Genomic DNA, 20,342 nt, shown 5'->3' on the forward strand with positions numbered 1-20,342 from the left:
GGTTGCTGACGTCTGAATAGCCTCGTTTATCCCTGGGGTAAGATAAAAGCCGGAAGCGGAGGATTTCTTATGTCACGCGAGACTCTATCCCTCATAGAGGAAATACTTCGACGTCCTACGCACTAAAGTCGCTCCTCAGGGTGATTAATTGTATATATATCTACATAGATCGTATACACATCCGCTGGATCCTAGCGACTTGTACATGAAACAGTATAGTGCGCTAATACTTGTCAATATCGAGCTCAACTTATTCTGATATCTAAGCGTCTTTAACTTGAACAACGGCTAGATAATGGCTAGATAGAGAATTGTGTATAAAAGTAGACTATAGCTGTGCCAGGCCCGAGCATAGTATATTTTACTAAACTCGATTGTATTATACTCGGGACATAGTTTAAAGAAGAACCATTTCCTTTGTGACAACTCTCATTACTCGAATGGTTTATATTCGGAGACGGAGAATATGCAACTATGCATGTACTTCGTACGCCAATTCGGGGTAAGACAGGACCCCTATTTGAGCGCTGAACGGAGCCTATGTAGCACTGGGTATAGAGCCTCTTCAACGTCGATTAGGTATAGTGTTTCCGCGAAGGTAATTCGTGATTTGTCAAAATCTCGCTTACCATTACTACATGAGAGTCTAGAATCTATTTGTAATAATGACTTGCAGCTAAGTTGAGCATTTGTTTGATGTATGTGAGGGCGTTTGTCCTAAGCTTTGAATGACTGACCGGGGGACCCCTGCTCGAGCTGAAATGCTGATGTTACTGTAACGTAGATCTAGATCTAGAACTTCAAGGACGTTAGTGGGTAGGTAGTTATCTTGAATATCTCGTTTACTATTATTGACTTGCTATATGAATTCCCTTTCAACCTGTTATATTGGAATCATTACGGCATCCTTAGAAGCTTTATATGGTCTCCTGGTAGACTTGCTTATGAGCTTTAACGCTCGTGGGGAATTAATTACGGATTAGTAGTTTGCTTGGCAAACGGGCAAACTACTACGAAAATGGTGGTTTCGAGGTTCAGCTGCTGCACGCTATACGCCACCACCCGACGGGCCAATATCCAGAATGGTTAGGCATCATGCTAGACCGTGGGGATTGGGAGGCAACACGCCATCTCAGAAAGAAGCCTGCCAGGCAATTTTCTGTATCAGGCGTGTGTGACCTGGTCTCGAACACTTCGGGCAACAAGTCAGCTCAGGCTTTCATACTTTCGCCTAGGAAGGGTTTCCTTTGCTCTTATCATATACCGGAGGTTGCTCTGAATTTACTTCCTCAAGCTGTTCGTTCACGGAGACGCCACTTGTTCTCGTTCCAATCTGGCCTGGCCTAATTTAGTTGACACTGGGTTTTATTTTGCGTGTTTCGAACCCCTCTACCATCCAGACGACGATCCTGCCATATCGCGTATACATCTAGCCCTCTTTACCCCTCCGAGAGGGTAGTCGTTGTCCTAGGCTCGCATTTCTTGACGATGGCACATCTTCCCGAAGGATGGGAGTCCGATTACGACGGTTCTCGGTGGCTCTACCGTTTTAAAACCACCGGCCTTACGCAATACCATTTCCCGCGGCCAGGCGACGAGTTTCCCGAATTAGTAGGCATTGGTTTTGGGCCACTCGACTTTGCTCCAGGAAATGGACTCGTCAGCGAATATAAAGTTGTTCAGAAAGGCGCTCCTAATGTAACTAGCAATGACGGAAAGACGGCGCTGGCCAATGGAAAAGATGAAATGGGGGCTACGGGCTATTTTGACCCAGACAACTTTATGTACTTTGGGCTTAACGATATAAGCCCAGTCGGCAATGAGAGCAGTACCACGACCAATACGACCGCAGGATTAGCATCGCCAGTGAATAATAAGAGCAAGGCACTACTAGCAGAACTTGAATCGCCGCAAAGATGGTCACCCGTAGGATTCGTTTCCGAGCTTGCCAGCAGCGACACAGTAAAATGCGCAGAGGAGTTGGCTCCTATCGAAATGGATGCAACACAGATCGCTCAAACGCCCTTACAACCCAATATTCACCAGAATGGTGTTGCAGAATTGTCGACGGAGAGGAGTCCAGTGGAAGAGAAAGCACCGGCACAGCATCCAGTCCGAGAGACCATGAAACCCGTCGAAGAGTATCCGCTGGTTTCGGCTTCATTTGCCTATCCTCCGCTAAAAACGACTCTTAAGCCCGCGGGTGGCGTGCAAACGGAAACCCTTCAGATGGAACAGAAAGTCATCGCTTCTCAACGGCCACCGGCGGCTAGGATAGAACAGAATGAATATGAGACATGGAAACCTACACATGGAATTGCTAATGAGGAACTGAAGAATTCATATAGGAACTCTATAACGTTGTCTAGTATATCAGTTCTTCAGTCTCAAAACACAGAGCTTGGCCCTATCAACCAGAAGCGACATTCGCTTTCAGGGCCTGTTGAATCCTCAGAAGAGACTCATAACCTCCCCGGTATATTGAGACAGCCATCAGATCCTAGGACATCGGCAATCGTATCCCCAGCTCCCCCAGAAGTTGAAACTTCACCTATCCCAACCGCCCTCCAACCAGCTATTCCACCAACGAAAGCAACAAAAGATAATTCTCGACCGCAGCCTACGCAGTCTGGCATCCCAGCCTTGCCAGGATCAGGCGCGAGACATGAGAGTATCTCTTATGGTTCGGGTGTTTCTATTGTTAATTCTGGTCTAGCTCGTATTCCATCAGTGCTTAGGCCTGCTCATAACTCGAATGGCACTTTGGGGGACCAGCGCCCGCTACAGACGCATGCAGACATTATTCGTCCAGGTGCTCATCGGGTCAACACCCTACCAAATCAGCTATCGTCTCATATACCATCACCACCAAAAATAGGGGGGCCTGGAATATATGTCTTCCAGGAAATACCAATAGCGACAGAATCTATAGCCGAACAAAATAAGCCTTACGACCTTGTCACAGCCCCAGCTGACTCGAGCGGCCAAGGTTCATCTTCCCAGATGCCTCATCAGCCTATAGAAGCTTTCCATCCTATCATGGATGAGTCACTCCCTGTAGTTGCACCGCTTTCCTTATCTAGACCTCAGAAGCCAGCAAGTCCAGACAGGATTTCGAATACCAGCGCACAAGGATCAATACTTAACTCTCCTGTCTTCCATAATAAACCACAGAGAAAACCTTTAGGTTCACAGAGCACCGGAAATGCCAGCCCTACTTCTGGAACCCCTATGATGGGTTCAACTAATATTCCAATACGACCTCATCCTGCATCCCAACAAGGACTTCAATCATCTATAGGACCCCCTAGACCTGGTTCTGTACCACAGGCCCGGCCTCATTCCACGGTACCTCAAGTATCTTCCGGGAAGCCGCCTGGACAACCTACCCAAGCGCATAATTACCAGAAGCCATCAATATCGAGCTCACCACAACACTCTTCTCAAGTTTCGCAGAGCTTGTCGACAGCACATGTCTCTTTAGGTAGTACTAACTCACAAGGTCAAACGGTTATCAATAGTACATATAATGCGCAGGCGCCTGTTCAAAGACCCGACCATGGTGTACCAACTACAATTCAGGCCTCTGGTAGTTTTTCAGCTCATGTTTCGAGTCAACCAATGACTCCACAAGCCATCGCATTTAATCAACAGAGACCACCATCAAATTCTTCCCCCAGTCCAAGACCCCAAAGTAGCCAACAACCAGGCCAGAATATGCCAGTGGGAATAACTATAGGGCAACACAAGCCACAGTCTCCATCTCCTATAGCCCAACCTGTCTCTCCGTTACATAGTCAGGTTTCTTCACCGGCTCCTTCAATTGCCTCTCTCCATCGACCGCCATCCTCCGCGTCGTCACATACGTATAGTACTGCGCAGAATATTGCAGGTCAAAACCGACCGCCGAATATGACTACTCATCAGAATTCCCCTCATGTTATACGACCGACAGCGGCGCAAGCATCTCAAGTCCAAGGGAATCAACATGTTACTCAGTCACCCAGTCCTCCTATCACCGGTGGTTCAAAACCATTTCCCATGCTTCCGGGGCAGGTAAAGCCATTGCCTTCCCAAGTCGGATCGCCCCATGTTCTCGTACAGAATCAGCCAGCGCCTACTACTACAGTACAGGTTCAACATATACAGGGACAGACGACATTAGTGAAGCCTACCCAGCAGCAACCCGGAAGCCAACAGATGATGCAAGCAGCAGTGCAGAAACCGCCTCAGCAGCAACTCATGAATGGAAATCATGTACAACTTTCCGGGAACACAATTACTGGGCAGCCGACCCAGTTGATAGGGCAGCCTGGACAACCTCGACCGACTATACAGGGGGCACCGGGTCAGCAACAAACCTTTGTACAATCACCAGTAAATGGACAAAATCTTTCAACCTATATGCAACAAAGCATGGGTAATATTAACCAACTATCCAGTGGACAAAATGGGCAAGTAGTTGCCGGCACAACATATGGCGCTACTACTCAGTCGCAGATATCCAATGGGTTCCAATCCTCAACTACGCAACAATTCGCCGGTCAGTCGATGGTACAGGGACAGCAACAACTAACCCAACCCCCAGGGCTTAATTCTAATTTCCCACAAATATCCGGGCAGATTAAACCTTTCACCTCGACACAGGCAGCCGCCGCACTGTCTGATGCAGGCAAGAAAATGAAGAAATGGGCCAAGAAGACATGGCAGAATCCTGCTTTAAAACAGTCATCGGCGGCGATAGGGGGCGCAATTATCGCCGAGTCAATAGGAATGAATGGGTTAGCTGGGGCTTCTTTGGGAAATAATATATATAATAGTATGCAGAACAAGCCTCAAGGCCAACCTCAGGGGCAACTTCAAGGCAGCCAGCAACAACGGCCTCCAGGTCTACAGCATGCTTATACTACACCACCACAGACACAGGTACTTCAAGGTGGAGGCATTACATCTCCACAGACGCAGGCTATGAACCGACCTCAGTTACAGCAGGGCTTACAACCCGCCGGTGTTCAGACGCCAGGGCGGCCCCCTATAGTACAGAACCCAGGGATGACAGGAACTCCGGTGAATTATAATGCAACACAGCCAAATATGGCAAACCAACAAGCCCCTTATCAGATCCCACGGCCTCCAGTCGGACGACCGCCGTTATCTCAGATGCAACAGCAACAGCAACTACAACAACAACAGCAGCAGCAATTACAACAGCAGCAACTACAACAACTACAACAACAGCGACTACAACAGCAGATGCAACAACAGATACAACAATCTGTCGCCTTTGGGCAATCAGTATTCCAGGGGCCTTCCGGTCAGCCTCTCTACCAAGTCCGCCCTAATCAGGCCGCCTACCAAATGCCCCCTGGTCAGCCTGGATATCAAGGGCAAGGGCAAGAGGCTGCAGATCCTTACGCAGCCATAGGCGCCACGATCGGAGGTGCTCTAACTGCTTTTGCTGGAAATAAAACTGATACGCCGGCTTCTACAGCTCAACAGCATCAAGCTGCAAATACTGAGCAGCATCATACTCAACATTCCGAGCCGCAGCACGAAACTTATTCTGAGCAACAACATGGGGGACAATCCGAACAGCACCATGCAGAACAGTCTGAGCAGAACCATGGAGGTTACTCCGAGCAGCAATATACGAATCAGTCAGAGCAACACCAAGAGTCTCACTATGGACATCATCAAGAAGCACAGGGCGAAGCCCATCAACAGGCTTACGCCGAGCAAAACTACACAAATCATGATCAACAGCAAAATAACGGCTACACCAACGAAGACCGCCAAGCATATTCCGAACCAGCTCCCGCCGAATCTCACGCGACTTCGGAGTCGTATTACGCGCCCCAGCCGGAGTCCACCATTATTAATAACACGACAATCAACAACATCGAGAACACTGCAATAGCCGAATCAACGCAGACGAACACCAACTACACGGATAACACACAGATATCAGACACGAACCAGATGAATATGAACTACACCGATAATTCACAAGTGGAAAATACAACAAACACGGATATGACGAACACGGAAACGACTGCATTTACAGACACAGCGTATATAGACACGATGAACAGCAATACCAACACGGAAGCAACCGCATACGCGGAAGCAACATACATGGACTCTTCAAACACGAACATGGACATGAACGCAGATATGACGGCATACGCGGACACAACAGCATACGCAGACGCATCATACGCAGACGCGAACGCGATGTACATCGATGTCAACGTCGACATGAACGTAGATATCAACCAGACGACGTACATGGGCGACGAGACGTCTATGATGACGATGGAGGAGAATTTCAGCATGGATGCTGGTGCGACTTATATGGAGACGAGCACGGTGGATTATTCGGGCGGTGATTGGGGTGGTGGTGGGGAGTGGTGATTTGTGGTGTTTCTAAGGAGGTACAGATATATATCAACTACCTCAAAGATTGGGAAAATCCAGCAGGTCTTAACGCATTTATTATTATTATATAGGATACTTGTTCTTTCGAGAGGCTGGTGCGGATACCATTGTACTAGTTATATGCGAAGTGTTTGGTTGATCTAGGTTCTCTTTTATGTGGCATATCTTATATTATGATTCTCGACTTTCTTCTCATGCAAAATTATCGCCATTCATTTCCCGTCGCTGATTTCGTTTCGATAACGTCTTGTTTCGCAACCAGCTTCTCTTCCCTTCATGCTTCTCTAGGGGGTGTTGATAGGAAATATCATTGACCAATTCCTAGCATCCGTACAGCAACAAACTTTACTAGCTATTCAGCTATATAAAGTGTAATAGGTTATATATATAAACCGCTCAAGCCGAGGCTCTCAGCTACATATACCCAAAGAACAAATCTAAGTTAGAGTTTTGCGACGGAACTCAGGCCATGAAACAAAGACAGGTACCCGAAGATGCTCAAGTGATCGAATATCTTGAGTTTATTAGGCCATGGCCCTGACGCCCAAGATTACCCATATAAAGCAGGATATCCATCTCCATGAGCATTTACTACCATACCTTACATTCTATCATCATTAACGATAAACACATATTGATCCTTACAAACTCACACTATACTCATAAGAAAACATACACGAAAAAAAGGAGAAAAAATTGTTCACAAGAACACACAAGAGCGCCACACGACGAGACACCACACATTATCCTGCCAGCGACTTGTACTCCACTGTCCATTTTTCGATACATTTAGATTCACGAGACTTGGTTTTAATCAAAAGTACAGCAGGCTGTAACTGTAGAAAAACCAGCGAATACTTTCACCATGACTTCAACAAGCAACGGAAAACAGAGCAGATGGGGACCCGAGACTACCGCGATGGGGTCCACCCCAATTACGACGCCTATGACGAGCGAACAGATTGATGCATACGTATTGTGTTTACGGATCAAAGAGATCACCCAAAAATTAAACGTAGGCGATGTTGTCGACGCTAATCATCGTCGCAGATCTCCATCACCTGAGCTTCTCTACGACTCGTCAGGCAGCTCCTAGGGCCACGCGGGCGCAGCCTTGCCGAGATGAACACCAAATCCCAAGCCTAGGTACATAGTCATCCGCGGCAAAGGTTCCGCGAAAGAAGGCCGCGGCCGCGCCGGCCCACGAGGGCCCGGACGAGTCGATACTGACGCTTACCGGGAGCCTCTACATTGCCTCATCATGGCAAGGTGGAATGATGCGACTTACTACTAACACACTTACGAATTAGCGACAGAACCTGATATGAATTACTCTAAACTATCCTGGCTTATTTAATAAGTCGTTACTTCGTACTGCGTTACGTTAAGCGAATTCCTAGGATCCCTTCGTCCAAACTCCTTTAAATGGGTAGAGGTGGATGTGCAGTTCAGATGACGGTGAAGGTAATCCATCTAGCCTAGGCACCTGGGGTACGTAAAATCGAAATCAACAACAAACAAGTCAAAAAGTCAAAACCTCGCTTTACTCGTCCAAAACGCTGTGTTAGAGGGCGTGTCGCGTTGTGTCTATTGGTATCATAATCAATGTACATTGTTTTTACAGCGGATTCATATCTCACTTCAGCTTGCTCAACGTCTCTCGAGCCCGCTCTACCAGCCCTTTAGCTTTAGCCAACTCCTCTTGGCCATCCACCCTATCTTTGGGGGCAGAACCTTGCTTCAGGGCATCACCGATCACACCCTCAACACCTCGGACCGCCTTGCGGCCTTCCTCTCTTACTTCACCTTCCCAGAACTTCCGCGCTGCTTCCCATTGCTTCTGCATGCGCCTCAGGCTCCATGCGATACCTAATGCGGCAACCGCGCCAGCTTCGTAGAGCGTTGTTGTCAAAGTACTGAAGTAAATAAGCAGGCCAAGTGTAGTCGTGAGCCCCGACGTACTAAGAGTTTGCAGCGTGAGTTTTTGCGCAAGTGCTTGTAAGGCGGGGATAGTTTCTGTTTGAAGGTAACGGCGCGTGGCTGGGATATTTACTGGCCAAGGGGCTGTTGCGGGTGTAGCCGTCTTAGCATCCAACTGATTAGACTCGGCACCATTTTCCTCGGTATATGGTGGATCTGGGAAAGGTCCCAAAGCAATACCCGCCTCTTTCATTCTTCCGGCAAGAAAGATGGCATTCCTCTCTGATCCCAGTAAGAACTTTTGGCTGAGGATATCGTTCGTGAGCATCCCCACGTCATCCACGCGCCAAAATAGTTTCCACCACCCCAACTTGCGCCAGCGCCTGCTGGAGAATGCTAAGTCAAGTTGTTCTTGTAGTTCAGTGTGCGCGTTTTCTGCCCAATCATCAAGGCTATTTTGTAACACCGTCGGGGGTGTAGGTGAGAGCGTTGAAGATAATGACGAGCCGATCCGACGGGCTTGTTCTCGCTCTATACTTGCGGACGTATTCCTAAGTAATGCGCCTATGAGCTCCTTCACGGGTGGTTTAGTCGTGCCGTCGGAAGAAGACATGATGTCCGCCTTTAACCACTCGACTAACTTCGGAACATTGCTTTGGAACCAAAGATGTTCAAACTCGATGGCATTGTTAAGATTCTTGCGAACCAGACCCAATCCGACGCTTGCAATTCCAACATCGATAAGAGTAAACGGCAAGGGGGAATCATCCGGTGGTTTATAATCGGGTAAATTAACCGCAGTAGTGATCACATTTTTACTTTCTCGTATAGGTATCGACACTATCGACGCGAGACCTAAAATTCCATCTGCCACAACTAGGGCTTTGTGCACTGGTGTCGTTATAGTAGTATGTCTCCCCGTACTAGAGGTGGGAATCTCGACTGAAGGAACAAGCGCCGAATCTTCGAACCCTCCAAGAGCTCCTATTTCTTGCGCAGATATAGAAGGATTTACCTCCATAAGTAGTAGCTCTAGATTGTGTCCATTGAGTGTCGCAGACGAGACATGAATCTCATGTAGCAAGCTATCCCTCGCAGAGACTGAAATAGATCCAAATTGTTGCGGTATGTCTTCCCCAACTCGAATGATCATGGGCTGTGCTAAATTGTGTTTGGCGACTTCTCCCTCCCATTCTTCCTCGGACTTCAACGGATCAGCGAGTAAGAGTTTCAGCACTTGCTTGGCGGTCTGACTAGACTCGGTCCCATTTGTTAGACCTAGCACAGCTACCCTTATGGATTCATTGCCTGGCTGTTGCCGCAGACCATTAATGGCCAACTGCAGGCGGGGAAGGTTGACATAATTGGCTGCGTGCTTTTCAAGCTCAACAAGAATATCCTCTAATTCCTTGCGGGGATTGGCGACCACGGGATTGGAACTAGAAGAAGCCGTCGAGGCGAAACGGCGAGGATTTGGCGACTTTCGTCTCGAACGACGACCGGAATTTGCGCTAGGTCGACTCGATAACGAGCAAAAGAAACACACCGAATTCCTCTCAGCGCCCTGGGTCTTTAGATAGAGTGAACTCTTGCGCCCAATAGGCTGCAGACCAAATCGAGGAGGCATGCTGCCTCGAATGCTTGAAAGCGAGCGCAAAGTTCTGCAACTTGTACAATTTAAGCTCAGGTCTGAAGCTCCCACTAAGCTCCAAAATGCGCGGCTTCTATCGGAATAACTTCGGCTTATCTGGTGTAACCATCCTAACATGAGATTGACCGGGATTTACATAATTGACCGGGATTTAATTGACTGAGATTTAATTGTACATACTAACTAACCTATGTAGGTTAGAAGGTACTACAGAAGGCGAATCCCTGCCTCAAGTTGAACCCCGCCAATGATCTGCGTTGACTGACATTTATTCCGCTATTCCACCCAGTACATATGTACTACATTTACCCTCATTCTTTCCCTACCAAAACAACAGCCGCATATTCACCACCTTACGAACTCAAGCTTTATTCATTCAAGATTGGTCCTAGACCTAGACTTAGACGTCAACATACAAAAACCGTACATATCACAAAGATGGCTCAATCGACAGCCCACCGCCGACTCCTCCAAGAGTATAAGATGCTAACTAACAACCCCCCGGATGGTATCACGGCCGGTCCAGTCAGCGAGGACGATATGCTTCATTGGGAAGCCCTGATCCAAGGCCCCGAAGGAACACCATTCGAAGGTGGCGTCTTCCCTGCCGAACTCAGGTTCCCCAAAGACTACCCATTAGCGCCTCCCAAGATGACCTTTTTGGGCGAGATCTTCCACCCCAATAGTTTGTCCAACCCTTACTATATAGATAGATCTGGCCAAGTCCTCTCTAACATTGATTAAACAATAGTCTACCCGAGCGGCCTAGTCTGCATCTCTATCCTGCACCCGCCCGGAGACGACCCAAACCACTATGAGCACGCGTCGGAGAGGTGGAGTCCGATCCAGTCGGTCGAGAAGATCCTGATATCCGTCATGAGCATGCTAGCGGAGCCCAACGACGAAAGCCCAGCCAACGTCGAGGCGGCTAAGATGTGGCGGGAGAGCCGCGCCGAGTACGAGAAGAAGGTGCGGGACGGCGTCCGGCACATGCTCGGCCTTTAGTGGGGAGAAAATACACCACCCTCCGTCGCCAATATTATAAAACCCATTTCTCCTCGCCAGCTTATCCGAAAGGTCTTCGATGCTTTCAAGTACCGTCCGATACACTCTCTTGGGGTGGGAGTGGACTGGTAAGGTGGGTCGTTGGGTGAGCACAATCACGACACCGTGGCTACGAACTAGATTCCATCACGAGGTTATGACGATAGGGGAAAAGAGTGTTAAAATGGGCTGTAGTCAAGTTATCCTCAAGGCAAGAGAGATTACTTACTTACAACGGAGCGAGTAAGGATAGCGGGATAGCGACGGCGTCTCATCATAACTTCATAGTACGTGAAGGGATGAAGAGCTGGCTTGTTTTCTCCTATTTTATTTTTTTAATGATGCATAGCGAAGGTGTTCAAGTCGTGTATTTGCATAAATTATATATACAATATTATCACTAGAATCACAAGGACCACTACTACGTATATATTCGCATCAATGTTTACAATGATAAATTCATGCTATGGCTGAAATGCAATGCAATGCAAACCCAAATTACAATCGTTTCTGTACTCTCAACGCCTGTGCATGTACGCGCACATGCTATGCAAATTCGTAGCTGATTCCTTGCAGAATCGTCATGATGGTCTAGCTTTCCGAAAACTTTCCATGCATACCGGTAAGAAAATATGCCAGCACCCAACTCCTAAGCAGCTTGGATATCATCGCCTTACGCAGCCTCGATGGTGATGTTGGCACTGTGGCTCTGGATCTGAGTCATGCCAGAAGCCTGTGTAACTTGTTAGTCTTTGTACGAACTACATAATAGTCACGATTCCGGAAAGGAGAACAAAGGAGTACTTACGCCGACGAGATACGGGATCGCGGCAACGAGCTTGTAGTCACCAGCGGTGAAAGACTCCGGGATGGGGACGTCGATGGTGAACTTGCCGGGCTGAGGCACGTTGTCAGGGAACAGAGAGGTGTAGGAGACGCGCTGGCCGACGCAGACGGTCTCGCCGCAGTTCCAGTCCTCGGGTGCTAGACCCCACACGATGCCGAAGTCATCCCAGTTCTGGATGTAGATGGCGGCTGTGAGCGTCACGGAGACGGTCGATCCGGCTTTAGCCGAGGCGGGAGCCGCGATGTTGGTGATGTAGGCGGATGAAAGAGGGAGGGCCGCAAGGGCAGTAGCGAGAAGGGACTTGATGGAAACCATTTTGGATGATGGGGTTGATTTTGTTGTTGTTGTTTAAGTAAAAAGGTAGAGAGAGGATGTATTAGGAATTATGATGACTCGACTTTGTACAGATGAACGTAATTCTCTTGTTACTTAGGAGACCAAAATATCTACCAACCAGCCGGGCAACCATCGTCTTTTATATCTCACAGCAACCCCTCGCCCCCTTTGAGAAAAAGAAAGACAAACGCAGCTAGCCATGGCATCGCCCGTCACAATATCCAGCACGTTGTTTGCGGATAACCCGCCCACTCGGGATTCCTGCTCGGGAGGCTTTCAATACGAAGTGATCGACACGAATTAGGAGCGAAGATGCGGTATTCTCCAGAGGGACTCAGCTCCGCCTTGCTTAGCGCAGCAGCACAGCTCGTGGTCTTAACCTAGCTCGTTCGGTTCAATTCCTCCACTGCTTCGTAAAATACAACCAAACCAGACCCTGCGGGAAGGGCCCCTTTGCTTTACCATGTGGCCTACGAGATGCTTTGTTACAGTTGACGTACTTAACTTAACATAAGTACCTAGGTACCTAACTAACAGGTACCTAAGGTACATACTACCCAAGGTTGGTAACCCTTACATGTGCCGCAATGCCGGGTCATTCGGTTGGTTTGGAGCTGAAGTAAGCTGCTTTGTTCAAGTTGGGCTCATAGAGGTAATAGCCATACATAGAGGTAATAGCCGGCTGCATTGCTGGTCGATCGTAAATGGGAATTTTTAGTTCGTTCGTATGCCGTCAGAAGTTCCACATATACGTACCTAGGTACTTTCTACCGTATCACGTCTCGTCGACGTCATGTCAGGTGTCTGCTAGCAAATGAGGTTCTGTTAGGTGTTTTTATTACCTAATGCGCTTGTAGGGTGGGGAGATGCGCTAAAAAGCGCTTGGCCGGCAGCTAAACGAGGCTGTCTAGGGGACAGGTACGACGCTGTTTTTAGAATCTCCATCTACCGCCCGGCATCGCTAAAACACTACCGGATCTCCCATTAGTTTCTCTTTTAACCACTAACACGTATCTTCTGGGCATCGTCATCATCGTTATTTCCGGAGTTTTTGCCCATGAAAATCGGCATTGCTTGGAATATTCCATGTAAACTATTTGCACGATAGATAATGTGTTATTGATTATTAATTGAGAGCCGAAATGAATTTCACGCCATGATCTTATGCAGTTGCTTCCTTCAAAAGACCGAGTGAGCAATATCCTCTCTTAATGGATATCGATACGAACAGAGACGCAACGTGACATTGACAACGAGCCTCAGTGGCCTATTCCGGGCGTGGCGGGCTAGCTTATCACTGGCCCTCAATCACATCCAGGCAGAGCTTGTGGTAATGTTGTTGAAAAGAGGAACCATTTTCGGATACCTCTGGGGTTCTTATCATCTAGAGGTTGGCAGTTCTTCTTTCGGTGAACCCCTTTCGTTATTTTCCCTTAACAAGCCAAAGCAAGATGAAGCCAAAGCAAGATGCAGTAGGGTGCCACGGACATTACTCGACACACAAAGTCCTAGGAATACATCTTACCTATACTTCGGCCCCTTGCATATCAGACAGCTTAGTATGACTGCAGAACTTCAGCTCGATCAGGGCTGTGTTCATTGCTCGAGATTTTGAATTGGCCTATAACTCTACATTGAATTATCTATTAGTCCTTCTTCTCGATGATTTCTTGGGTTAGAGAATGATCGCCGCTTTCCGAAGCGTCGATCTGGAAATCCGCATGAACAACTCCTAATTTCGCTGCTTCTTTTACAGTGAAGGTTCCGTAAATATCAACTTCGTCGTACTCGCCCATCCCCTCGACGGGGAAAAGCTTATTCAGACCAAAGAAAATTACCGCGCTCGTAAAAAACCCTAAGTGGAAGTATGATGTTAGAACTTAGGGCAATACTCTCTGTATACGCCGACTATACTCACCTATGAAGAATGCCATGAAGTATAATTCGCTTAGAGCGCTAGGCGCATCAGTATCCTGCTTAACAGTGATGATCAGACCGCCGATAGTTGGGATCCAGCCACAGAACCACGCTATGATCGCTCGCCAATTAAAACCGTTCCGGTACCAGTATGATGAGCTGGTCCCGGAGTATAAATGCGACAACCGGATCTTACGTCCACGTAAAAGGAAAAAGTCGACCGCCATTAGACCGATCATGGGCGACAAGAAAACAGAGAACGAACTTAAGACCTGGATAAATGTGACGGCCCTATTCACGAGTTGCCAGGGTTGGACAATCCAAGCGGCAACAAAAGTGATGATAGCACCTCTTCGTATGTTGATGTAGCGTGGCCATAACCCAGCTAGATCAATACCACCGGCTACCGCATTACCGCAAATGTTTTCAAACATGCTAGTTAACCCAAACCCGAATGCGAGGAAGAATACTCCGGCCCGAGACGCTGAAGATCCGTTCCCATTGTCCATCATCATCATCAGGAGGTCTGGCGGGTTCCAATACACCTCACCATAGATCTTCTGAGCTGCACTAGTAGTCACTAAACCAACGAGGCATACGAGCACACCGGTTATCCATCCCGACGTAACTGTTCCGATCACGTAACTTTTCCAGCTTCGTGCATACCGGGAGAAGTCAGATCCGTTAGTGATACCCGCTGCAACGCCCCCGATCGTTTGGTTGATACCAGCCATCAAAAGCCAGGAGACACTCCACGAACCCTCTGGAAGCGCCACGCCAGTATTGAAGAGAGGACCAACACCTTTCGCAGTTGACAATGCCCATATCATCATAGCAATCATACCCACAGCGGTGTAAATAGACGTAAACAAGAAAGGAATCTTGAATTTCTCCGGTGGAATCCATAACAAGGGCGTCGACAAAACCCAGAATACAATGAAGCCGACAAACTGATCGCTGGTAGCTGGTAGGCTCTCAGGCAGAAAGCTTCGCATGTTGGCAAAAGACGGGGAAATAGCTGTCAAGCAAACAGCAGCAAGTCGCCCGCCATTCCAACACTGCACGGCGTTCCAGATAAAATTAAGCAAAATCCGCTGTAGTAAAGGAATATAGCTTGCTCTCATCCCCCACGTAAAACGGTTCTGGACTGTAAAGCCGACATGCCAATGTAGACCGCACCACTGTAACAATAATGATCAACAACTATCAACAGTTACTTACTCGATTAAGTAAAAAAAAAAAATTGTATGAGGTTTAAGTATGTCTCAAGAGTAATAAGTCATTTATCGACTTAATAAGAAATATTGACCCCCCGAGACAGACCGAAGGGAGAAGGGAATTTTCAATATAACATACGGCAATCAGAGTTGCGAAAGCGGATATTAGAAAACGGCCGATGACTATTATCAGCATGGCTTGGGGAACAGATAATCCCTGAGCTGCATTGACCGTCAGAGAACGGAAAACTAGAATCAATTATAAGGCTTACTCAAGAAGCTGCTTGGGGTCTGCCAGTTGACGATGTTCAGCGATGACAATGTCCAGAAACCGAAATAATGAAACCAGCCTAATCGCACTGTGAGCAAAGATCCAGGACAACATCGAATGATAGGTCAAACTTACCCCAAGTTCTTCTGCTCGGTGGTAAAGGGATTAAGTCACGATTGCTCCACTGATCAGTTTGTTCATGTTGACTCTCATCACCATGCAACCGAATCTTCTCCTTAACCCCCTCGAAACGAGATCTTAAGCCAGCGCCCATCGCTATACTGAGCCTTAGACCGGAATTGGTATGAATTAGGATAGAGGATATAGCCTAGACAAGGCAGTTTCAAAAGGGGCCATGCTAAGTAATATAGCACGATGCCAACATTTCACCCATTAGGGATGTAAGATATATGGACCGACTAGAGGGCCGGGATCTAGAGATAACAGGTAGGACAAAGTCGACGATGTCCCGTCAAGATGCGAATCTAGTTAGACTAACCGACAATCATGCAGCTGTGTTAGATAAAACTAGGATTAGACGAGGGAGTGTAACAAGAAAGAGGAGGTGGATGTACCTACAACATGTACAACATGTCCACTACAACATGTATAACATGTACAAATGTACAACACTTTAATCTTTACCCTACGTGCGGATCCGTCCTATCTTATCTTATCTGATCTGCCAAGCTGTGGAGTTCGATAATCCACTCCACAGGGCCCACATCAAGATCCAATCCTTAGGAAACCCCCATCTTGATGCGTTACGTTTCCATCACATTCAAGATACAAGATATACGCGTGAATTACTACCATATTATCTATTTCCCATTCAAATCTACGGAATACGGGTATTATATGTTACATAGTCTGAGAGAGAACGATACAATAATAATGCATGTGACAAAGCCTGTCCAGTAAGCGCGAGTATCATAGACATCATCTAAGTCTTGAGTCTGAGTACCCCGACAGCCCGAGAACTACCAATGCTAGCGGCGATGGACCATTTGCCCGGTCCTGCAACTTGGTATAAATACAGCTAACCGGGGCCGAAGCCGGTCTCGGTATGGATAGGCCAAACAGACGAAGAGTTCACTTTCATATCTCTCCGGAACTTCGGTCGCAGCCGAAAGACACGTATTCCTCGTAGCAACATATATGCTTTAGGTAGTCTACCTCTACCCAACTACCTATTCATCGTGCGAAAAATGGCGTCTACGGTCGGTTCTGGGAAAACTCTACGCATCGGCGTCGACGTCGGCGGCACAAACACTGATGGTGTCGTACTCGATCCCTCGCGAGTTTTAGAACCGGACAAAGGCATTATTGCCTGGCACAAGGCCCCGACCACGACAAATCCAAGTCTTGGCATCAACGATGCTATTACTACTATGTTCAGCGCGGCGGGAATCACCCCAGATCAGGTTGCTAGTGTCACTATTGGGACTACCCACTTTGTCAACGCCGTCATCGAGAGAGATGCTGCGCGATTATCTAAAGTCGCCGTACTCCGGCTTTGCGGCCCCTTTTCTAAGCATGCGCCTCCCTGCGTGGACTGGCCCGATGATATGCGTGAGCTTATTCTCGGCTATTATGCGCTCCTGAAAGGAGGCTTAGAAGTCGATGGGTATATCATTTCCGATATCGACGAGAATGAGATTAAAGAGCAATGCGTTATCATCCGAGAGAAGGGAATTAAGAGCATAGTCGTAAATGGAGTGTTCAGTCCCATCGACACTATCGAACAGCAAGAGGAGCGCGCTGCCGCCATTATTCGTTCCGAGCTTCCTGGATGCGATGTCGTCTGCTCTAAAGAAGTTGCCAATCTAGGATTCCTCGAGCGTGAGAATGCTGCCATCTTGAACGCGTCAATTCTTGCATTCGCTCGCAAAACGATTCGTTCTTTCCAGGAGCCGATTAAGCGCCTGGGCTTGGATTGTCCCGTCTTCATTACACAAAATGACGGTACAATTTTGTCTGGTGATATGGCAGCAAAGCTACCTATCCGAACTTTCTCCAGCGGTCCGACGAACAGCATGCGTGGTGCTGCGTTCCTAGTACAGAACGAACTAGATGAGGCAATGATGGTAGTTGACATAGGTGGCACAACTACCGACGTTGGTCTCTTGCTTGCGAATGGCTTTCCGCGGCAACAAGCTGCGCATAGCGACTTAGCAGGAGTTCGGATGAACTTTTCATGTCCAGATGTGAAGAGTATTGGCCTCGGCGGTGGTTCAATCGTCCGAAATGACGAGACGTTAACTGTAGGCCCAGATAGCGTTGGTTACAAGATCACCGAAGAAGCTCGGGTCTTTGGTGGTAAAGTCCTCACCGCTACCGACTGCACAGTACTTGCGAATAATACAGTCGATATTGGGAATAGGGAGTTAGTAAAAGGGGCATTAGACGATGAAGGGGTGGCAAAATTCAAAGCCGTGGTTAAGCACAAGATCGAGAAGATCATCGATACCATGAAAACCTCCCCAGAAGACCTTCCCGTACTTCTCGTAGGGGGCGGGGCAGTGATCGCTCCAGATGAACTGAGAGGAGCCAGCAGAGTGCTTAAGCCAAGGTGGTCAGGCGTTGCAAATGCCATTGGAGCCGCGATTGCAAGAGTCAGCGCTGTTATTGATACGGTGAAATCTACCGAGTCCAAGTCGATAAAACACATAGTGGATGAGATTTCCAAAGAGGCTGTTGAGAAGGCTGTAGCAAATGGCGCGTCAAGATCAACCGCTAAAGTGGTAGAAATAGATACTCTACCTCTGCCAGTAATTCACCACCAAAATCCTACTAATGAATGTCTACTAATGATGATACTAGTATATAGCTAACAAGTCAAGGTTTACCGTACGGGCTGCGGGAGATCTTGATTACTCACGCGCGGATTTCTCGACCCTTAATTTCGAAGAAACGTCTGCAGATACGGAAGTCCAAATGGATGAGTACGAAAAGGCTACCAAGGACTCAAATAAGAAGACAAAATTAGAGCCCAAGGAAGATTTGGATATTGACAGCTATAAGCCCAACGTCAAAAACCGTGTCTGGTACGTCAACGAGACAGACCTTAGTTGGATTTCCATCGGCTGCTATATCCTCGGCACAGGTGGCGGTGGTAGCCCCTATTCATCTATGATCCGCCTCAGGCAAATGCTTCGTAGGGGTGACGTGGTCCGCGTTGTAAGTCCAGACGACTTATCAGACGACGCAGCAGTAGCGACTGGTGGTCATGCTGGCTCACCTACGGTCGGTATTGAAAAGCTGAGCGGTGACGAGATGACCCAGGCACAGGAGGAGCTGTACAAAATCTGCAGTGATAGCCCAACACATATCATTTCGGTGGAAATCGGTGGTGGGAACGGTCTACAGAGCATGATTATCGGCGCAAGTACTAACATGGACTTGCCGGCTGTGGATGGAGATTGGATGGGGAGGGCATATCCCACTAAGTGGCAGGTCAGTATCTAAGTTCTTTCATTGCCCCTTTAAGTCCTAAGACTACAACATTGCGTCTCGTGCCTATTCGGATGAGATCAAGTGGAACAAATACTTTAAATAGTCGCTAACTTTAGGTCCTAACCAGACCACTCCCGTCGTTTTCAACGAACGGTCTCCCATTTGGTCACCTGTCGCAATGGCAGACGGCAATGGAAACGTGGTGGTTGTGCCGACATCTACTTCAGACCTACAGGTCGAACGCATCCTTCGCGCAGCATTAAGCCAGATGGGCTCAGGCGTAGGATTCGCCGACCCACCCGTGACCGGCGCCGAGTGTAAACGATGGGCCGTCGAGCATACTATCTCACAATCATGGCGGATCGGACGAGCGGTTGCCAAGGCGCGCAAATCGAACCGCGTGGATAATGTTGCGGAGACCATCTTAGCGGAATGCGGCGGTCCCGAGGCGGGCAAGGTGCTCTGGAAGGGTAAGATAGTCGGCGTAGAACGCACGCTTCGAATGGGCCATATTTACGGAGAGTGTATCGTCGAAGGCGCGGACGTGGTCGATGATGATGATGACACGGGCGCTAAAGCACATACCACCCCTGGTCAGCCGCAGTTTCAAGGCCGGATCAAGATTCCGTTCAAGAACGAGAATATCGCCGCTATCAAGATCGTACAGTCGGTTGTAGAGGGGGAATCCGTCGAGACGGAGGGCGAGGTGCTGGGACTTGTGCCCGACCTGATCACGGTGATTGATGCGCAGAACGGCGAGGCTATCGGCACACCCGAGTACCGGTACGGACTTCTAGTTATCGTCCTCGGTATCACAGCTAGCGAGCGCTGGACTTCGGAGAGGGGTATCGAGATAGGTGGCCCGAAGAGCTTTGGCATGGACCATCTAACGTATAAGCCTCTTGGCAAATTTGTCAAGCCTAGAAGCGTGATTGATGAGTTTGATGTTACTGGGTAGGAAGCTTGTCTGTTGAGGCGGGAGATATATGAGTTGAATATATTTGCTGCGTTGGTATAAAGCGGTAGACTAGGAGTATAATTATAAAACTCGCCCTTTTTGTATACACAAGACCAGTCAACTCAAAGACATAGATAGCCTTTAGGGGGTACTAAAGTCTCATTATCAGATTCATTTATATAATAAGTGTAAATGAGACAGCCATTGATCTCATATCCCAACTACATACGCATTGACGTCATCTCACTCGCCATCTCATCTCGGCTCAGCTCCTCCCTCATCTCATT

The 20,342-nt window shown here is 48.0% G+C and overlaps 6 protein-coding genes across 6 annotated transcripts; 3 read left to right on the forward strand and 3 right to left on the reverse strand.

The window, feature by feature from the left end:
• Positions 1–862: 862 nt before the first annotated feature.
• F4813DRAFT_346997 (uncharacterized protein) lies at positions 863–7,067 on the forward strand. The gene has a single exon (XM_049241910.1). It carries the CDS (start codon positions 1,489–1,491, stop codon positions 6,412–6,414), a length of 4,926 nt encoding a protein of 1,641 aa, XP_049103240.1. The 5' UTR covers positions 863–1,488; the 3' UTR covers positions 6,415–7,067.
• A 1,007-nt stretch (positions 7,068–8,074) lies between these two features.
• On the reverse strand, positions 8,075–9,985 carry F4813DRAFT_385810 (uncharacterized protein; the record flags this gene model as incomplete). Its single annotated transcript, XM_049246308.1, has 1 exon — positions 8,075–9,985. The coding sequence occupies one exon, from the start codon at positions 9,983–9,985 to the stop codon at positions 8,075–8,077; it is 1,911 nt and encodes a 636-aa protein (XP_049103241.1).
• Positions 9,986–10,254: 269 nt separating this feature from the next.
• Positions 10,255–11,493, forward strand: F4813DRAFT_347001 (ubiquitin-conjugating enzyme/RWD-like protein). The gene is made up of 2 exons (XM_049241911.1): positions 10,255–10,694; positions 10,761–11,493. The coding sequence occupies exons 1-2, from the start codon at positions 10,304–10,306 to the stop codon at positions 11,012–11,014; spliced, it is 645 nt and encodes a 214-aa protein (XP_049103242.1). The 5' UTR covers positions 10,255–10,303; the 3' UTR covers positions 11,015–11,493.
• On the reverse strand, positions 11,491–12,961 carry F4813DRAFT_347003 (uncharacterized protein). Its single transcript, XM_049241912.1, has 2 exons — positions 11,862–12,961; positions 11,491–11,786 (listed from the first exon to the last, which is right to left on the reverse strand). The coding sequence occupies exons 1-2, from the start codon at positions 12,213–12,215 to the stop codon at positions 11,727–11,729; spliced, it is 414 nt and encodes a 137-aa protein (XP_049103243.1). The 5' UTR covers positions 12,216–12,961; the 3' UTR covers positions 11,491–11,726.
• An 868-nt stretch (positions 12,962–13,829) lies between these two features.
• Positions 13,830–16,232, reverse strand: F4813DRAFT_347007 (uracil permease). The gene is made up of 5 exons (XM_049241913.1): positions 15,777–16,232; positions 15,643–15,720; positions 15,510–15,592; positions 14,155–15,334; positions 13,830–14,091 (listed from the first exon to the last, which is right to left on the reverse strand). Exons 1-5 carry the CDS (start codon positions 15,913–15,915, stop codon positions 13,883–13,885), a joined length of 1,689 nt encoding a protein of 562 aa, XP_049103244.1. The 5' UTR covers positions 15,916–16,232; the 3' UTR covers positions 13,830–13,882.
• Positions 16,233–16,378: 146 nt separating this feature from the next.
• F4813DRAFT_347008 (DUF917-domain-containing protein) lies at positions 16,379–20,325 on the forward strand. The gene is made up of 3 exons (XM_049241914.1): positions 16,379–18,412; positions 18,465–19,097; positions 19,225–20,325. Exons 1-3 carry the CDS (start codon positions 16,850–16,852, stop codon positions 20,053–20,055), a joined length of 3,027 nt encoding a protein of 1,008 aa, XP_049103245.1. The 5' UTR covers positions 16,379–16,849; the 3' UTR covers positions 20,056–20,325.
• The last annotated feature ends 17 nt before the right edge of the window (positions 20,326–20,342 follow it).

The sequence above is a fragment of the Daldinia decipiens genome (genome assembly GCF_022478715.1).
Source record: "Daldinia decipiens strain CBS 113046 unplaced genomic scaffold F4813scaffold_4, whole genome shotgun sequence".
In the NCBI taxonomy this organism is placed as follows: domain Eukaryota; kingdom Fungi; phylum Ascomycota; class Sordariomycetes; order Xylariales; family Hypoxylaceae; genus Daldinia; species Daldinia decipiens.